Here is a 17807-nt window from a genome sequence, read left to right on the forward strand (position 1 = left end):
TATGGGTGATATTGTAGAAACATCCATGCTGCTCACACCAGGTTCAGGTTATATGGTGGGACACTAAAGATAAATAGAAAACCGTGAGAGCCACTTCCCACTGACCAGAAAAATATAGTCTTTAGAAAAACAGTTCAACATGGGTTTGGCATTACATCAGTCTTTTCTCTGTCTTTCTCAAACTAACACCACTAGCATCACATAAATAAAATCAACAGGCAGGAAAGGACTGTCTTCTATTTTCAGAGGGCAACAAATACCACAAAATTGATGCATAAAAAGTTGGCTTTATCTCATATATAGAGTTCATGAGTTGTAACTGTCTAGAGAGGGATTTCTGGACCTCTACAATACACAGTATACTGGATACATATGTATGAAGGGATGTATCGTGATCTTACGACAGAAGCATTGAAAGACGCGCTGAGACACTGAGACATAAAGCTGATCTTCATGAAAATTCATCTTTTTGGACTAAATCCGTGCACTTCCTCATTGCATATAAGATCATTTCCTTTCATCAATCTGTGCCATGGAATTATAGTAAATAAACAGTAAGCAGTGATGAACTCCCAGCTGGGTTTGTACAGACAGAGGAAGAGGTTGTATTTGCATCCCAGAATCCATATTTGAATATGCTTGCCAATGCATCTGCTATACATCTGTATGTCTGCACGTATTTATGTATGTGCTCTGAGGCTCCCACTACTCTACCTGGGGCAAGTTTCATCTTCACTCAGCTCCATTACCCACAGCAAATGGAATACATTTGTGTCAGACTGCTGCATGATGAGAAGGGGCCAGATAAATGTGTTTAATTAAAAAGTGTCATATCTACACTTAGAGACGGGACATTCAGAGGGGCATGAATAATCAATAACAACACACATACACACATATTAGGAAACAGCACGAAGACACGAAAACATTAATGGCGCCAACATTCTGCTATGAGACGTACATGCAAACAGACAAGATCTAATCAAGACTGTAAGGCTCGTGTTTTTGGTGCCGTAGGGTTGTTCAGATAGACACCTGATCTCTCTGTAAATGACAATGCTCAAAGTGATTGCCAATCAAGATGCTATTTGCTCGTTTTCTCGTTACTGTATCAAATTATTATCATTAGTAATAATGTAAAACTAATTTAATTTGCAAGCCATCATTTGCAACTCCAACACACATGGGAAGCCATATGCATACACAATACAAAAGCATGTCAATACATATCCACACACAAACATGGACACATGTGCAAACTTTGAAATTAATATGCAGATAGGAAGTGGCTAAATTTATTGATTGGAAAGAAAACAGTATTTCTCTCAATTGTCTTCTCATTTCCTGAAGGTGGTAGGTTCTGTGTTTGTGTCAGGGAAACAATTTAATGTAAGGGGCTGCTTTTATCTTCACTCTTCTCTCCTATATATTCCCTCCTCACAGATGTGGAGTCAGAGTGGAGGAGAGACAGATGCAGGGCACGCAATGTCAAATGACTTGATGACGACTTATGTTATTAGGAGCGCAATCAAGTGTTAATCTGTAAAAACAAAAAAATCGTGAACAGATGTGGGCCCCAACCAAACTGCGTGCATGCATTTGTTTCATGGACAGCTCTGTGTTCGTGCTTCCAACAGGGTACTTTCAGTACTTTATACATTTAAGAGGGCAAAGAATATTCATTCCACCTCTATCAAATTAAGGCTTGCTCCGAGTGAGTGGCAGCAGAATGGAATCAAATATAGATCAAGTTGGTCAAAAGATACTGCTGAGTAAGAGCTGCTGCATATAGGCTTTCTAGGAAAATAGAAAACTTTAATGTGGTCATCAAAGCTGAACAATGACTAAACGGTGGACACATCTGACTTGCAGATTGCTATGCGCACTGCTTTGAGTTGGCCTGATCTCTACCGATGAGTCATGAGAGCTTAGGCATTGTGCGACTGCTGAAAAAAAATTATGCAACAGTTTCAACTGGATGCATGTGTTTGCATGCACATGCACAATGAACGCGCATGTGTGTGTGTTATATAAAGGGAGGGAGTCAGAGACAGAGAGGCACCCAAACAAGCAGAGGACATAGGGACTTAGAGGTGGGGGATGAACTAAGCCTGTTCTGTGTGCGCATGTGTGTTGCTGTATTGCGTGTGTAAAGTGTGTGTAACTTCAGTTTCAGCTGATTTGGAGGCTTAATCTGGACAGAATCAATCTGAGCTGGGGACAGCTGTCACAGAGCATATATCCAGCCGTGCACAGAGTGTCATGTGCAAATGCAGAGGAAATATTTTCCCAAGACATCCACTTTACAAGCAAGATAACAACTTAGACCACTCAGTTTGAGCAAATTTGTGGAACCATTTCTAGAGTGTTATGGATGTCTGTCACAAGTGTGTGCAAGACTTTGAGCCAGCTCTGACATCAAAACATCATTACTTCCCTATCGAGTGCCTGCTTGTGTTCTATATATGTTTTAATAGGTGAACTATACCTACTTATCAAAACTCTATGTTATTTTACTCCATCACTAGACAATAAGATTTCATTATCTTGGGAAAATAATTGGAGATTATGTATCGGAATTTCAGGAGCAGGACCACGCCTCCAAACACGCTCCTTCCGGCTGTCATCTATATAGGTTCCCCTAGTTCTGCAAGCTGATCATTCTCGTTTACGTGCTCCACCCTCCCTCCGTCCTTCTTCTCCATTCTTCAACTTCTTCACTTCTGTTAAGTACATGGGGATCTGCCAGGCCCGGTAGCCATCGCCAGTCCCCTTCGAGGCCTTTGCCAAACCGCAGCTCAATTCACGTCAAAGCATTCACTTTTACCTACTAAAACGCTGTCAAACTTAAATGAGGACGTGGGCCCAGCTAGTGATAAAGAGAATAAAAATAACAATGCACTTCTATCATATTGGGTTGTGCTTACATATTCAAATCTTTTTGAAGTGAATTTAATGGAAGAGTGAAATGCTATAGTGCAGCAGTGAGGTGTTTCTGTTAATCCATGGTGTCACTGAGTTTATGACCCCAGTGCTTAAAAGTCATCATAAAGTGTGTTGCCTTTTATTGATAAATATGACCCTGCACAATGACCGCCACACCTTAGGGTTGAAGAAAATCACTCCCACAATAAAAGAGACCTCGGTCCTTTTTCGAGTGTAGTCCCACTTTAAAAGTGACTCTTCCTGCAAGCAAATTCATTAATGTCATGGGATTGATGTGCCTGGTGCGGTTGTGACTATTAGATCATAAACCCAGTGTGAAATATTAGAAGACGGGAGCAGTAATGTGTGGCCGTGGCCCTGGCCACGCTCATCGCCAGATACCACAGTCGGTGATAGACACTGAAAGTGTCTCCTGAAGAGATCAGCACAGCACGATTATGGGCACTTTGACAATGCTGCACCTAGCTGAGAGCCTGATGGCTCCACTCACTCCACTTAGTCTCTCTGAATTCTCCCCGTTTTCCTCTTCCATAGCAGCATTTCCACCTCCACTATGACCTTTTAATTACTCCCTCGGGACATCTGATATCTAATATCATTCAGTACATACAGACATTACATTTGTGATTCTACTTACCCACAGCTGGTTTCCAACAAACTATCGCCAACCTGAAGGGAAGCCATGCCAAAGTCTGCTATCCTGATGTTGTTCTTTTCATCTAGCAAGAGGTTCTCTGGCTTTAGATCCCTGTGACTGAAAGAAAATGAGATAGAAACATGCAGCAGTTAATGAAACGTGAAAAAGCTCATCATATTTAATAAAAGCAAGTGATACTGAGGAGAAACAAAAGGGGTCCTGAACGGTATATCAAACACCTGTACACCACACTTGGATCCATGCATGAACAAGACATAACAGTAACCAGCTATTGCTGCTACCATCATGCTCTTGGCAACACCTCTCTCCTTTGATCTGTCCAAGCTAAAACTAAGGGCTCCCACCTTGTAACTGCACTGGTAAAAGGTGTGAGAGCCCCCTGCTGTGTCCTTTTCTCCTTCTGTTTCCTTCTCTCTTTGTCCCTCAGCTCCTTCCTCTCATCTCCCAGACAGCCACCAGCAAACTGGCTGAGCAAAGGGCATCAAGGGGAGGCAACCGCAGAGGTGGTGTTCATTAGATGCCATTCAGTACCACTAAACACAGCAAGGGGGATAATATCCAGCAGACATAATCTCCCTACTTAAAAGGAGCCGTTGAGAGAAATAACTTTCTGTTGCTGACTCTGAGGTTAAGACCTCGATTTTGATGAGTGGCACTTCAAAGAGGAGTGGCGTTAGCATTTTATTGGATGTTTAACATCTCTTCCCGGGTTGAGGGTTCTATTACATCATACTGTACAGTTCTTGTGATGTCTGCCAATGCTGAAGAGGGTAGCACAGACATGTATATGTATGTGTATACGCTGACACTTACTTGGCTATCTTTTCTACAATCTTTATGTACTTCCTTAGTTTCCATTTTGCTTTAATAGGAGGTCTTGGGTATTGGAGAGCCCCAGAGTTATCTCGACTTTCATCTTCCTGCTACTCTAATGATAGAAAGGGGAGATAGAACAATAGCTGGATGTGACTGCCTTTGAAGAGTGCCTCATCACAATGGACATTTAACCTTAGATGACATCAGTTGCTGTAAAACTCGTTTCCTGTCCTGAGGGATTAACTGTCAGCTGGCTTGTTATCATCATCCTGGCAGTCTCTGTGATCTCAGCTATAATTGAAATAAAACATAGATAGCATCTAAAACAGTTCTCCCCAGGCTAAATCTTTCATCAATTCACACAACCATCATTTGACTGTGATGCAAGTAGCCTGAGAGTTTTAACTAGCACTGTCATGGGGAAGGAACAAACATTTACGAAACTGCTCCAGGGGCACCAATATGAGAGTGTCTGAACAGTGCATCTCCAAGGTGCATGCATGTGTCCCAACAGGTCAGAGCATTATTGTAAAGTGTTCAGAGTGGCTGTTGATTATATAATGATCATAGTGATATTTATGAATGTGTTAAAAGATTCATTAATATTGAAATAATGGACAAAGTCTCCTAGCTAAAAGACCAGGAGGAAACACTGTAAATTTTAAGGGAGATTAATGTCGTATTAGTCGTTTTTGTATTATTATTTTTGAGTGGAACAAAAAAAAGGAAAAGCCTGAAAAATTTGTGCACCAAAGATTTCAGCTCTCAGATTATTAATTAATTAGCTTATACATTTTTTAAAAGTAAGGTATCAGATCTCAGACCTTAAGTAGCCTGTGGGTGCTAAGGCTGAGTTTACAAAAACTCATCGCATATTTCCCAAAAATCATCCATCAAGGGTTCCTTTACCCACCTACCAGCTCACAAAGCAAGAGAATGGTAGAGCGAAGAGCAAAAGGAATACCAGTTCTGAAACCTACCATCACACAATCATGAAAAACACTAAAGATGAAAAGTGAATGACTTGTAAGACAGCATGGTGATCCTAAATACACCCCAAAATCCACAGCCCCTAGAGGTGCAAGCTCAAGTTTCAGCTACAGCCCACACATTCCCTAAAATCACTGAAAATCTTTGGATACACATTAAAAAGACCAGTGCATGCAAAACAACCCAGGAACCTCAAAGAGCCACACCTACACACCTAACAAATAAAAACTGATAGCATGTGAAGCGGCTCCAAAAGTCTTTATAAGCTGTGATACTTTCCAAAAGGTGTAAGCACAGACTATGCAGGGTGCTTTAATTTTTGCTTCTGGTCTTCTCCCTGAACTGTCTTCATCAGATGCAACAAAAATTAAGTTTGTCTCTTAAAGAGCACTAAACACGGCATAAAGAAAGTGCGTTGTCACAGGCCCATCACATGTAAAACAAACAGTCAACACTCAAGAGGTTGTTCCACAAAAAAAGGCAACAGCACATTTAAGCAGTGAACGTACCAGAGGAACAAATTGCATCTAAATGCTTTATTGGTTGTCAAGACCCTGGTATCTATAATGGGACATTAAACTGCCTCTCTGTCACATTAGACTGCACTTTGCTACTGTAATGCTGCTCACACAGCACACCTCACAGTAGGGATATTGTGTATGTCAAGTAAGGGTGGAGGCTGTTAAACAAATTCAACAATTGCAATGACCTTGAGTAGTTTTTCTTAAAAAGAATAGGAGTTGCATACCACTGGCTTGCTTGAGGAATCAAAGACAAAAAGAAAGAATACACTAGATGCCATGGATGCATATAGTTTTTGCAAAGGTCTATGAGAATTGTATAAATGCTGCTATGCTTGCTTTAAATGGATCATTTGAAAAGAACAGAAGAGAAAAATGAAAATGCCAAAGGGGGGTGCATAATTTAAAGTTTAGTACTGTCATCCATCATTTCCATGCAGTCTTGCCTTTGTAACACAAGCCTGTCAGTTCACTATGCACTATGCTCTGATGACGATTCCTTGTAATTTAAAGGTGATATGTATTTGTCTACAAAATCTACGTGTTATCTGAGCGAGGATTTTACCCCAAGGGGCTGTTGGACATGATTCTTGTAACCAAACAGCGTACGCCTAATTGCCTGTGATCATTTGCACATATTTTGCTGATATGTTGTGTTTTACAAGAGGTTGTAATGGCTTTGTCCTCTTGGGGCTCACATCACTATAATTTCTCAGACACGTTTATGGTGATGAGCAGTTTTATGACTAGTTTGGAGCTCAATGAAAATATACTTTTCTCATGCTGACACATTTGACATATACCATGTTTTAATGTCGCTTTTCATTAGGCCAGCTCACACCAAGAAATGTGGCTCTAATTGGAGCCACGAGAACACTTACAACTAACACTAATGGATCAAATGCATCTTTTTGACCTATTAACATGCCAGGAAAATGACTCACCTGTTTTTGAATTTTCATGAGGTACTACAGTTATCCTGGTGCAATACAGTGCACAGAGTGGGGTTTAAAACCACTGTTGAGAATCAAAATGCACCCATTCAGCCTTCGGCGCACCCTGGTGTCGTTCTCCTCTTTCTACCTTTCTGTTTTCCTCTCAAACTTTTTTAGGTTTCTGGTGACCCAATTTGAGAGAGACCAAGCACATTCACTTAGAGAAAGCTTTAGGCTAATATTGTATGGAATTAGAAAAAGAGGACAACTCTGACTGCTGACTTGAATTTGCTAAGCAAAATCCTTCATTAGCCAGTGGAGTTAATTATGTATTCAGAGCAATGAGGGACGAGAAAGATAAAAATGCATTTTTAAATTTTTTTCAGTAATGTAGTTGCATTGCAGCTTAAACAAGTGAAAAAATAGTTATGTTTGCATCAGCTACACACTGCTTAATAGCGCAAGAAATCATTTAGAGCCTTCATCAAAGTCAAAGTATTTAAATATTTTCAAATTTATTTGATAAAGATAAAAAAAGGTGATGCTTCTGTCCAGACTGAGTGAATGACAGTAGACTGGGGGAATTAATTATTTGATCCCCTGCTGAATTTGTGATATTGAGCACCTACAAATAAATGAACAGTCTCTAATCTTTATGTTACTTATATCGAGCCAGAACACTGAAGCTAGGTTGTGGATGGGTCTTTCAGCATGACAATGACCCAAAACATACCGCCGAGCAATGTTTCCTCTAAGCTGCGCGCGTGCGCAATTGCGCACTGCTGGCACGGTCTGTGCGCACATAAAATCTGCGTTGCGCACAAAAAAAATCTAACCTGAATTGAAATTAAAATTAAAACTTTAACAATTCTGTTTTGTTAAAGAATTGGAGAAAAACAAACCTCCAGGTTCATTATGACATTTATAAAGAGAAACTTCACAATTATAATTTACAACTGAGGAGTGCAAGGAGGTCCTACTTCTCTGACATCATCACTAAAAACAGCCATAATGCTCGGGTCTTATTTTCTACAGTTGACAGGCTAACAAACCCTCCTGTGTCAGTGGCAGCTGAACTTCATTCAACCATGGCCTGCAATGACTTTGCCAAATTCTTCACAGAAAAAATCCAAAAAATTAGACAAGCAATTGGTACATCAACAGCAGATCCAGGATATGTACTGTGTCCACCAAAAAACTGTTTAAACACCATGAAACAGTTTCAACCTATTAACAGCAAAGACCTGGAGGACATCTTAGGTCAACTGAACTCCTCCTCCTGCTGTTTAGATGTCCTGCCAACAAGTTTTTTCAAAAAGGTCTCAAAGACTTTAGAGTCAGACCTGTTACAGATCGTCAACTTTTCTTTAATGTCAGGTGTGTTTCCAGAATCACTAAAAACTGCTGTAATCAAACCTATACTGAAAAAGGACAATCTTGACAAGACACAAATGAACAACTACAGGCCGATCTCAAATCTCCCATTTTTAAGTAAGATCATTGAAAAAGCAGTTTCTCAACAGCTCAGTTACTTCTTAAAACAGAATAATTGCTACGATGCCTTCCAGTCAGGTTTTAGACAGAACCACAGCACTGAAACTGCTCTGGGTGCAGTTCCCCCCTCCAGGGGCAAGGGCACCTAGACCCGGTTTGTAGAGTACGCTTGGGGAGTGTGATCGTGTGTACAGCATCTCTTTATGTCTGTCTCCACGTTGGTTGAGTGTGGAGTAAGTGCATATGAGAGCATGAGGGTGGGAATGGATGTTTGTATCTGTGTGTGCCTGTATGTCTGTGTCTATATGTCAGATTGGGTATCAGGCGCCACCTCTCTGGGGACATCTCAGGCCCTCCAAGGTTTGGAGGCCTATCTCCCCCTACCACCACTTCCCCTGCCAGTGGCGGACCCCCTCAGACATCGGTGCGTTGGTGGTTCTTTGTGTCCGGGGATGGGCGTCCAGGTACACACCGGCTCACTCCTTGGCGGCCGCTTATCGGGGCCTGGAGCCTGGGGCTCGCTCGGGCCACTTCGGAGGTGGGGTGCCCCCGGCCTCTCGGCCTGGGGCTCGGTCACTCAGGCGCAGCTGGCTGCCGGCGGAGCTCACGGGCGCGTCACTGCAACTCCCCCTGGCTTCTGCTCCGCGGCTGCTGAGTGACCCCTCATCTGGGACTCTCCTCAGCTCTTTCCGGGACAGTGGCGTGGCTGCCCCTCTGTTGGTCTTCCTTGGTCTCTTGTGTTCTGGGGGCCTCTGGATGTCTGGAGTTTTGATCTCCTCCACACCTGCTTCATGCCCTGGAGGACGGGGCTGTGGCCCCCCCACACCCTCTAGCAGATTATTACATGAAGGAACCTTTTAAAAAAAACAAAAAACAAGCGCGTCCATGCTCACAGGTGTACACACAGGTGATCACACCCACAAACTACACCCTTTTTGGCTCCTACCTCAAAGCACACTGTGTTCTGTTGATCTTATGTGCTGCACAATAATGTTTAACATTTAGTATTTACTGTCATATTCCCATATATCATTGTGATGTTGTTTATTCTATTACTCTTGTTCTCTTCTGCTTGCTTTCTTTTTTCTTTCTCAGCAGGTGATCCAGGTGATTGATATATGCATTTTTTTTTCTCTGCCCGTTCGGTTGGTTTTTGTCTTTTGCCCTTCTCCCCCGTCCCTCTTCTCAGCTGTTTCTCTTTCCCTCTTTCTTTCTCCCCTTCTTTCCCCCAGTCAAGTCTGTCCCGTATTCAGTAAGTGAAAATAAAATAAACAATAAAAGGTGAATCAAATGGACCATTACGGCAAGGCTGGGATGGTCAGTTTGGTAAATTAAATCCGTTGGGCATCTTTCTTTGCCTTTAGACAACAATTCTGATGGCAAAAGAGCCAAACGGGACAGGCCAAAAAAAAGAAAAAAAAAAAAAAAAAAAAAAAAAAGAAACTGCTCTGACCAAAGTGTTTAATGACATATGTCTGAATACAGACAGTGGAAAAATGTCAGTCCTAGTTTTACTGGATCTCAGTGCAGCATTTGATACAGTTGACCACAACATATTACTCAAACGACTGGAGAACTGGACAGGTCTTTCAGGAACTGTACTAAACTGGTTCAAAACATACTTAGAAAACAGGAAATACTTTGTATCAATAGGTAACTTCACATCTGAGCAGACAAGTATCACATGTGGAGTTCCCCAAGGTTCCATCTTGGGACCCCTTCTGTTTAACATCTACATGCTCCCACTGGCACAGATTATAAACAACAACAAAATAAACTATCACAGCTATGCAGATGACACACAAATATATATCACAATGTCACCAGGAGACCGAGGCCCTGTACAGGCTCTTGGTAAATGCATTGAGGAAATCAATGACTGGTTGTGCCACAATTTTCTCCAGCTAAACAAAAACAAAACTGAGGTAATAGTTTTTGGCGCCAAAGAAAAACGATTACAGGTCACCAGAGAACTTCAATCTATACATCTAAAAACCACAAACCAGGCGAGAAATTTGGGTGTAGTGATGGATGCAGACCTAAACTTAGAAAAACACATTAAGACAATAACAAAGTCAGCTTACTATCACCTCAAGAATATATCAAGGATAAAAGATCTGATGTCTCAACAGGACCTGGAAAAACTAGTCCATGCATTCATCTTTAGTAGGCTTGATTACTGTAACAGCATCTTTACAGGTCTACCTAAAAAATCAGTCAGACAACTACAGCTCATTCAGAACTCTGCTGCTCGAGTCCTCACTAAGACCAAAAAAAGTGGACCACATCAGTCCAGCTCTGAGGTCTTTACACTGGCTGCCTGTCCGTCAGAGGATAGACTTTAAAGTTCTGATGCTGGTCTATAAAGCTCTGAATGGTTTAGGACCAAAATACATCAATGACCTCCTGACCCAGTATGAACCTTCCAGATCCCTCAGGTCATCTGGATCCGGTCTTTTATCAGTTCCCAGAGTCAGAACCAGACACGGAGAAGCTGCATTCAGCTTTTATGCTCCTTATATCTGGAACAAACTCCCAGAAAGCCTCAGATCAGCTGAAACACTCAGTTTATTTAAATCCAGGTTGAAGACTCACCTGTTCTCAGCTGCATTTGAATAAAGCACCAAATCCAAACTTTTAAGCTTAAATTTCAAAACTTACATTTAACTACTGATTTTATCTACTGTTCTGATTTTATCTGTTTTGATTTTATATACTGTTTTGTTTGTTTGTTTGTTAATTAGTTAGTTTATTTGCTTGTTCTAATCAATTTTAAATCATGCTTTTTATTTGTTCTTGTTTCTAATGTCTCTGTAAAGCACTTTGAATCACCTTGTTGTTGAATTGTGCTATACAAATAAACTTGCCTTGCCTTGCCTTTTGCAGTGTTAGACAGTAAGTGACTGGCTGCTCCCGTATGGGATTAGAACGATGCCACCTTATCCCATAGTCCAGCCAATAATGTGATTCACATTCGTATATATGCAGCCAATCAATGTCGTTGACAGGCTATGACAGCGTCCTTATGTGTAGACACCGGTGTTTTAGCTAGCAAAGCGGCGTGGCTGATGTGGAGTGAAGCCACGTTAATGACAACGTGAACAACCATTGGAGATGTGAGCAGGACAGACGGAACAATTGACAGAAAAAGTGTGGACTTTATACCAGCTTTTAAATTGTGTTGATCGGCCACATAAAACCAGAGTTATGATAAAAATATCTGCAATGTTTGGTTTTCTTCCTGAATACTATTGTTGTTTATATTTACTGCGGGAAGAAACGGTAAAAACGGCATTTTATAAAGAAAACGCTCGAAAGCACTCTCGGCTTGTGAGCAAAAACAAAACCAAAAAAACCACACCCTTTACTATTGGTTGAAAAAAGTACCGTGTTGACCAATCAAAAAATGATATGGCAACATGGCATTTAGTTGTTTAGGAAAGGGGAAGTTTTAGGAGAGACGGCGGTGTTTTAAGATGTGAGAGATTTGCGAAGTTTAGCGCAAATCTTGCGTAGTTAGTGTGTAGTGTAGTCAATAGTTTTGTTGTGTGTGTCAGAACAATGAGGCGAGTGCTGAATGTTACAGGTGTTACAGGAGTGATACATCTCCTGTTGTCAGGCCTGCAGGTATCAGGCTGTTGTTCTCCTTTATCTCATAGTGGACAGAAATTATTTTTGGAGTGGCACAAATAATTTGTGAGGCATCAAATTTGATGCAGAACAGCTGATTGTTCTGTAAATAGTTTGAAATGTTTGTTTAAAAACACCTTGGCTGCATTTTTAGGTAAACAGCTGCAAAAAACTTTGTTGTTTGCATAACTCAGTTACTTTTTTGACCAATGTTGGGCAATTAATTATATAATTACTATATAATTAATTGCCCAACATTGGTCATTATATACTGTATTTTGCAGACAGAGTTACAGGACTCTCTCCCAGACCACAGACTCATAATACAAGTCAGAGCTTTATTTAAAAAAAGGAAAAAAAAAAGAAAGTTGTGTTTTAAAAATTGAAGTTCAAGTTATTTTTACTTCCAATAGTGTTAACATACTACACAGGTCAGGTCAGTGGGCTAAAGCAGTTAATTAAAAGTAGTCTAACATAAATGTAAATGCTGTAATTTGATTATTTTAATAAACCATGTAACCTGGGTGGATTGGATGCTGGTGTGACCACAGTGCACACGTCTAATGTTGCTCACAGTGGTCCAAGGGACCGCTCAGGGAGTTTGTATGTTCGCTCAGACACATGAAAAATTAGAGGGAACATTGCCGCCGAGCCAACAAAAAAGTAGCTAAAGAAGAAGCACGTTAAGGGAGCGACCTCGCCAGTCTCCAGACCTCAGTCCTACAGAAACTCTGTTGAGGGAGCTGAACTTTTAAGCTGCTAAGTATGCACAACCAAGAAACCTAAAGGATTTAGAGAGTTTCTGTAAAGAGGAGTGGGTAAAAATCAGGCGAACAAGAAACGTCGTGTTACGATTGGGGATCAAATGCTTATTTCACTTAAGTTAAATCAATTTACATGTGTTTTTCTGGATTTTTGGTTGACGTTCTCTCTCTCCATTAAACTTAAACTACAATATAAATGAGAGCGTGGTCATTTCTTTGTAAGTGAGCAAACTTCCAAATTCTGCAGGGGATCAGACAGTTATTTCCCCCCCACTGCATATATATTACAGTGTTGTCCACATTTCTCAGCTGAACACAATGCATTTCATATGATTTGTATACTGTTTGAAATTTTTTTTTTTTGTCATGAACCATTTTCACATGCTTTCAAAACTGTCAATCAGGACAGAAATACAAGGACTGAAGAAATGTTGACATAATTTTAAAGTAAAAGTCCACATGATACATACATTTAAGTGCCAGATTTGAAGCCCACACATTGCTTTAAGACTCATTTGATCTTCTATTTGAGTGACATTAAAAAGTTCACTTGGGCAGCTGCCAAAATCTTTACACAGATGACGTACACATTTAAGTAATTACCTGTCACAAGACTTGCATTTAAACTGGATCAGTATCAAGAAGCAAGACCTGCCTGTGAACGTCTCCCAGTGCACCCCTTGTGTCATCTCCTCCAGTTCTATTTAGTCCTATGGGGGGTTTGAGCAACAAAGGGGCATTAATGCATTGTTGCATATAATCTAGTTACTAAAAGTGGGATTACGATGACAGCCAGAACAGCAATAAACAAACTGTTTGCTTGTTGTGCCAAATCTGTGTGTGCAACTCAGCGTTTGCTCTTAATCCAGAGGAGTTTGACTAGGGATGATAGGATGAGCAACGGACCTTCAAGGCAGAATAAACAGACAAGCTGCCAGAAAAGCAGTGGAGTGAAAGAGTGGCATAGATATTTAAAAACCTAGAGTAACACCAGCCATCTAATCCATGGTGCCATGCAAGTGTAAAATTCCTTTAAAGTGTTTATCCATGCCTTGTACGAAATTCGACTGCTCGGGAGGCTTCAACATCATCTCTTATCTGGTCATCTAACAGCATGTCATGTCTTTAAACTGTTGTTTTTGTTTTCCTGCACTTGATCTTATTTTGTTTTCCTATTTCACAGCCTAATTTATTTTACCTTTCTTTGAACAATCATCCCCTCACTACCACTAGCCCATTCCCCCTAAATCGAGGACCATAAACCAACCCACTACTTTCATTTTCCTTCTTCCTGCTTGATTTTCCATAACCATTTCACCCATCCCATTTCCATTTTTCCATTTCACCTCCTCTCAACATCAATTTCTCTCCTCTCACAAAGTTACACTTCAACAGTAAGTGGCACTGCAGGAGAAGAAAATATCAGACAAATACAAAGACAAGAAGAGAAAGAGAAAAAAAAGGTCTGTGTTTGTAGGAGCCATCAGCTGTAATGATAGGCTATATGGCACAGGCTTTCTACAGGCAGGTAAGCAGGCAGCCAGACTATCATCATGGACAGCTCTCCAACAAATATCGGCAAACCCACAAACAGCAAAGAAATTGAGATATTGATGACCCTACTTGTTGAACATAATTAATTAATTAACATAAGTAAAAGCCAGCCAGGCTTCAAATGGTGTAAAATCGTGCATGAGCCATGCACGTTTGTGCACTGATGAGAGCTTATCGAGGTATGTGATCATTTTTGTCTTTGTTTGTCTTCACACTGAGTCTGCAAAAACTACCAAGACATACTTCACGAAACTGTGGAAGCAGTGGAACACTGTTAAAGGAATCAGTCTTCTGAATTGTGGAACAGATGCATTTGTTTTACTGCAAAAGGGCATTGGGCATGGATGCTCTTTCAGAATGACCTATTCTATACTTCACAAATGAATTGGAACAATAATTAACAGTCCATATATCTACCACTATGTCACTATGTTATCAGCGGGGCTTGAGATATGTGCTCCAAATACATCTCCATTCATGCATGTGGTTGGTTCTCCCTCCGGAAGGGAGATATGCAGCGGCTAATGACAAAGTGTGGGAGAGACAAAGTGAGGGAAAAAGGTGGATGTGGATGATATGCGGGATTATGCTACTGCGTGGGTTTAATGTGACTTCTGGACCAAGCATTTGTTTGTCATGTAGGTGGCAGCAATAATGTGCACATCATATTATCAGGAATAGGAAAAGGAAAGACTGCGTTAATATGTGTGAGCACATAAACGGAAGCTTCCTTGGTGAAAGGGTTAGAGTTCCCACAGGTGGAAAGACTACTTTGGTTAGGGTGAAATAGTCTTTTATTCTCATCTGTAGACAGCTTTGAATGTGTCCATGCAGATAAAGCTGCGAATATAAGAATAGAGACATTGGGAACTGGGTTCATCATAGAAAGCTTCACTGTAATTTAAAAAAGTGCATCCAATTATGACACTACAATTAAATGCATTAATATGTGTTGTTGAAGACTGACAGAATCATGTTACTGTGACTCGTAAGTTAAATGAAGAAGTACATTTCTGAAAAATTGTATGACATCTTTGAAACATTGTTACACTGTTACTGTGACCTTGAGCAACAAACTGCAACTCTAGAAGTGCTGCTCTCTAGTTGACCTCTGATGTCCCTACAGGAGCAAGTGAAAGACAAATTTTTTACAAAGATCAGTAAAATGTCATATTATCATAGGCGCGCTGTGCTCTGATCTGTGCTCTAACCAGTCTGCCAGTCAGTCCGTCTCTGTGTGAGTCACAGGTTTGCACATCTCACTTCAGAAGATTTCAAATAACAAATACAAGGCATGTCTTAATGAGAAGGAAAGGGGGAATAGGAAGCTAGTTTGACACTAGATCTATATTTATGCTTTTCTCTCACTGCTGCAGCATCTATTATGCATTTCTTCCAATGAAGATTATTTTCGCACATCGGTTTTTACCCCAGCTGTACCTATCTTTGCCTCATCTCCCTTGGCAGCTATCCCCGTGTGCTTCACTTTGTCCCCTTCTCTCCCTAAAAAAAAAAAAAAAAAGACTACTCTGAATCAGAGACTAATCTGAATCAGGGAGAGAAAACACTGAGTCATAAAACCCCCATTTTCCCCTACATTATTTCATTTATTTCAAGCCTTACATCCATCAAGCTGAAGAGATCTTATTTGGGGATAAGACGTGGGTGGAAAACGGAAGCATGAGGAAATGTGAAGAAGTAAAAATGAGAGAGAAGAAAGGTTGAGGAGCATGTGTTTACCCCCACTCTGCACGGTGAGTCACAGAGAAAAAAGGGGCACTTCAATGGCCTGCGTAGGTCTCCTGTGCAGACAAGTCAAAATGGAAGGAATGATTGCAGAAACACTTTTTTATTGAGGGGATGCTGGGATCTCACTAGTGAGAATGGAAGGGAGGTGAGAAGGGCTGCGTCTGCCTGTCTGTTTGGCCCTAATTGAGGTTGGGAGGAGGGCGAGTCGGTGTAGCAACACTCCCAAATAATCCTCCTCATGACAGATTTACAAGGCATCATTTTCTGAGAGTGTTAGTGAGGGGATTTGAGGAGCTAAGACAGTGAGACAGCAACAAAGTAAAACAGGGACGGAGAGGTAAAACTGCCCAGCTCTGATAATCTATCTTTGTGCATGCACTTAACATCAGCTCCAGATGCTTCCTCCTAATTGATCTAATCTGTTCTCACAGCCATTATCAGAAATGTATTTACATGGAATGATAAAAGACTTCTAATTTTTATTCCTTCCTAAGGTGGAACAGTTTTGTTCTATTTTTGCTTGTGCAACAATTATATTGTGGGGGGAGGGTTCACCCCTCCAAGTGTTCCAGTTTAAATGCATCAGCATCATTTGATGGTTCAGACAATAAAATAAAGGTGACTGCATCATCTAAAGATAGTTCAAGTGTAAAGTTAGTCTGAAGAAAGCAGCAGCTTGTGCACAAGAGCTCTCATTTAAAAAAACAAACAAATAAGTAAATAACAACAGCCATACTGGAAGAGGGTCGTTTATAAACTATGTAGTAAAATACAAATAATATCTAATCATAAGAATTGCACTGTATAATTCCATGACAAATTACCTTAATTTTTCCTCTTAATTAACTGTGCAACATTATACTAATCTACATTGGAGCCATTCACAACTACGCTCCAGGTTAAAAGGAGTACTGAATGCTGTTTTTCACTGGCTTAGAGTCGTCTCTTTCATCAGTATAATACTCTACTGTGCACGGAGAAATAGAAAAGCCTCTGTGTCTCTTTGTAGCACTTTCAGCCACATAGCCTTGGCACAAAAGTTATGATGGGCATACATTATCATCATGAGTTGACTGGCTATAACTGGAAACAGTTATAGTGCCAATGAAAAATGCAATGGCCATGGCCTGGCCATGGCTACGCTAGGGTTTTATGATGATCTCCTAGTTTAAATCTCAAGCCCTTGCCAGTGATGACTATCACAGTGTGATCAGCAAGAAAACAAAATCATAATGTGCTGGATAATGAGCACATTTTGATTGTTACTTCTGCAAGTAAACACGGACCCTGATCTAGTCTTTGCCCTACGTTGTGTACAGCACCTTAGCTACGCTTTACTGTTTATTCAAACATTAATTTTGCTGAAGTGAAATCTGACTCACCACGTTGACTCAGTTGACACAAACAACAAAAGCAGAGTGAATACTCTTGTTCCAAAGAACTTTTATATGCATACTTTGGCAAATATGCAGGTAGATAAATATGCAGGAATTTTTAACTCGTGAAAACAATCAGCACATTTACTAAAACAAACATGACTCCAGTTCTATTATTTTTTAGTTCTGTTGTGTAGCAGCAGGTTTGTCTACTGTACTTCATGATTGGCCTCAGGTACACGGTGTATCAATAATTTAATAATATGAATGTGATGGTCTTTTGCCACAGTTTTGTTTTGAGTTTTGTTCTCATAACTTTTGAATTCTATTCACTTAAAGAGTGTATTTTTGTACCATTTTCCTTCCCATTTGTC

General features: G+C 40.5%; 1 protein-coding gene across 12 annotated transcripts in view; it reads right to left on the reverse strand.

Moving 5' to 3' along the window:
- The window catches only part of brsk2a (BR serine/threonine kinase 2a), a 173990-nt gene that overhangs the window by 36524 nt on the left and 119659 nt on the right, over window positions 1-17807 (reverse strand). For all 12 annotated transcript variants that reach the window (XM_076885613.1, XM_012922500.4, XM_004563382.5 and 9 more), the window contains one exon: window positions 3584-3700. In XM_076885613.1, the coding sequence (XP_076741728.1) occupies window positions 3584-3700 (117 nt within the window). The remainder of the gene's footprint in view (window positions 1-3583; window positions 3701-17807) is intronic.

This window comes from Maylandia zebra, linkage group LG7, assembly GCF_041146795.1.
Source record: "Maylandia zebra isolate NMK-2024a linkage group LG7, Mzebra_GT3a, whole genome shotgun sequence".
Classification (NCBI taxonomy): domain Eukaryota; kingdom Metazoa; phylum Chordata; class Actinopteri; order Cichliformes; family Cichlidae; genus Maylandia; species Maylandia zebra.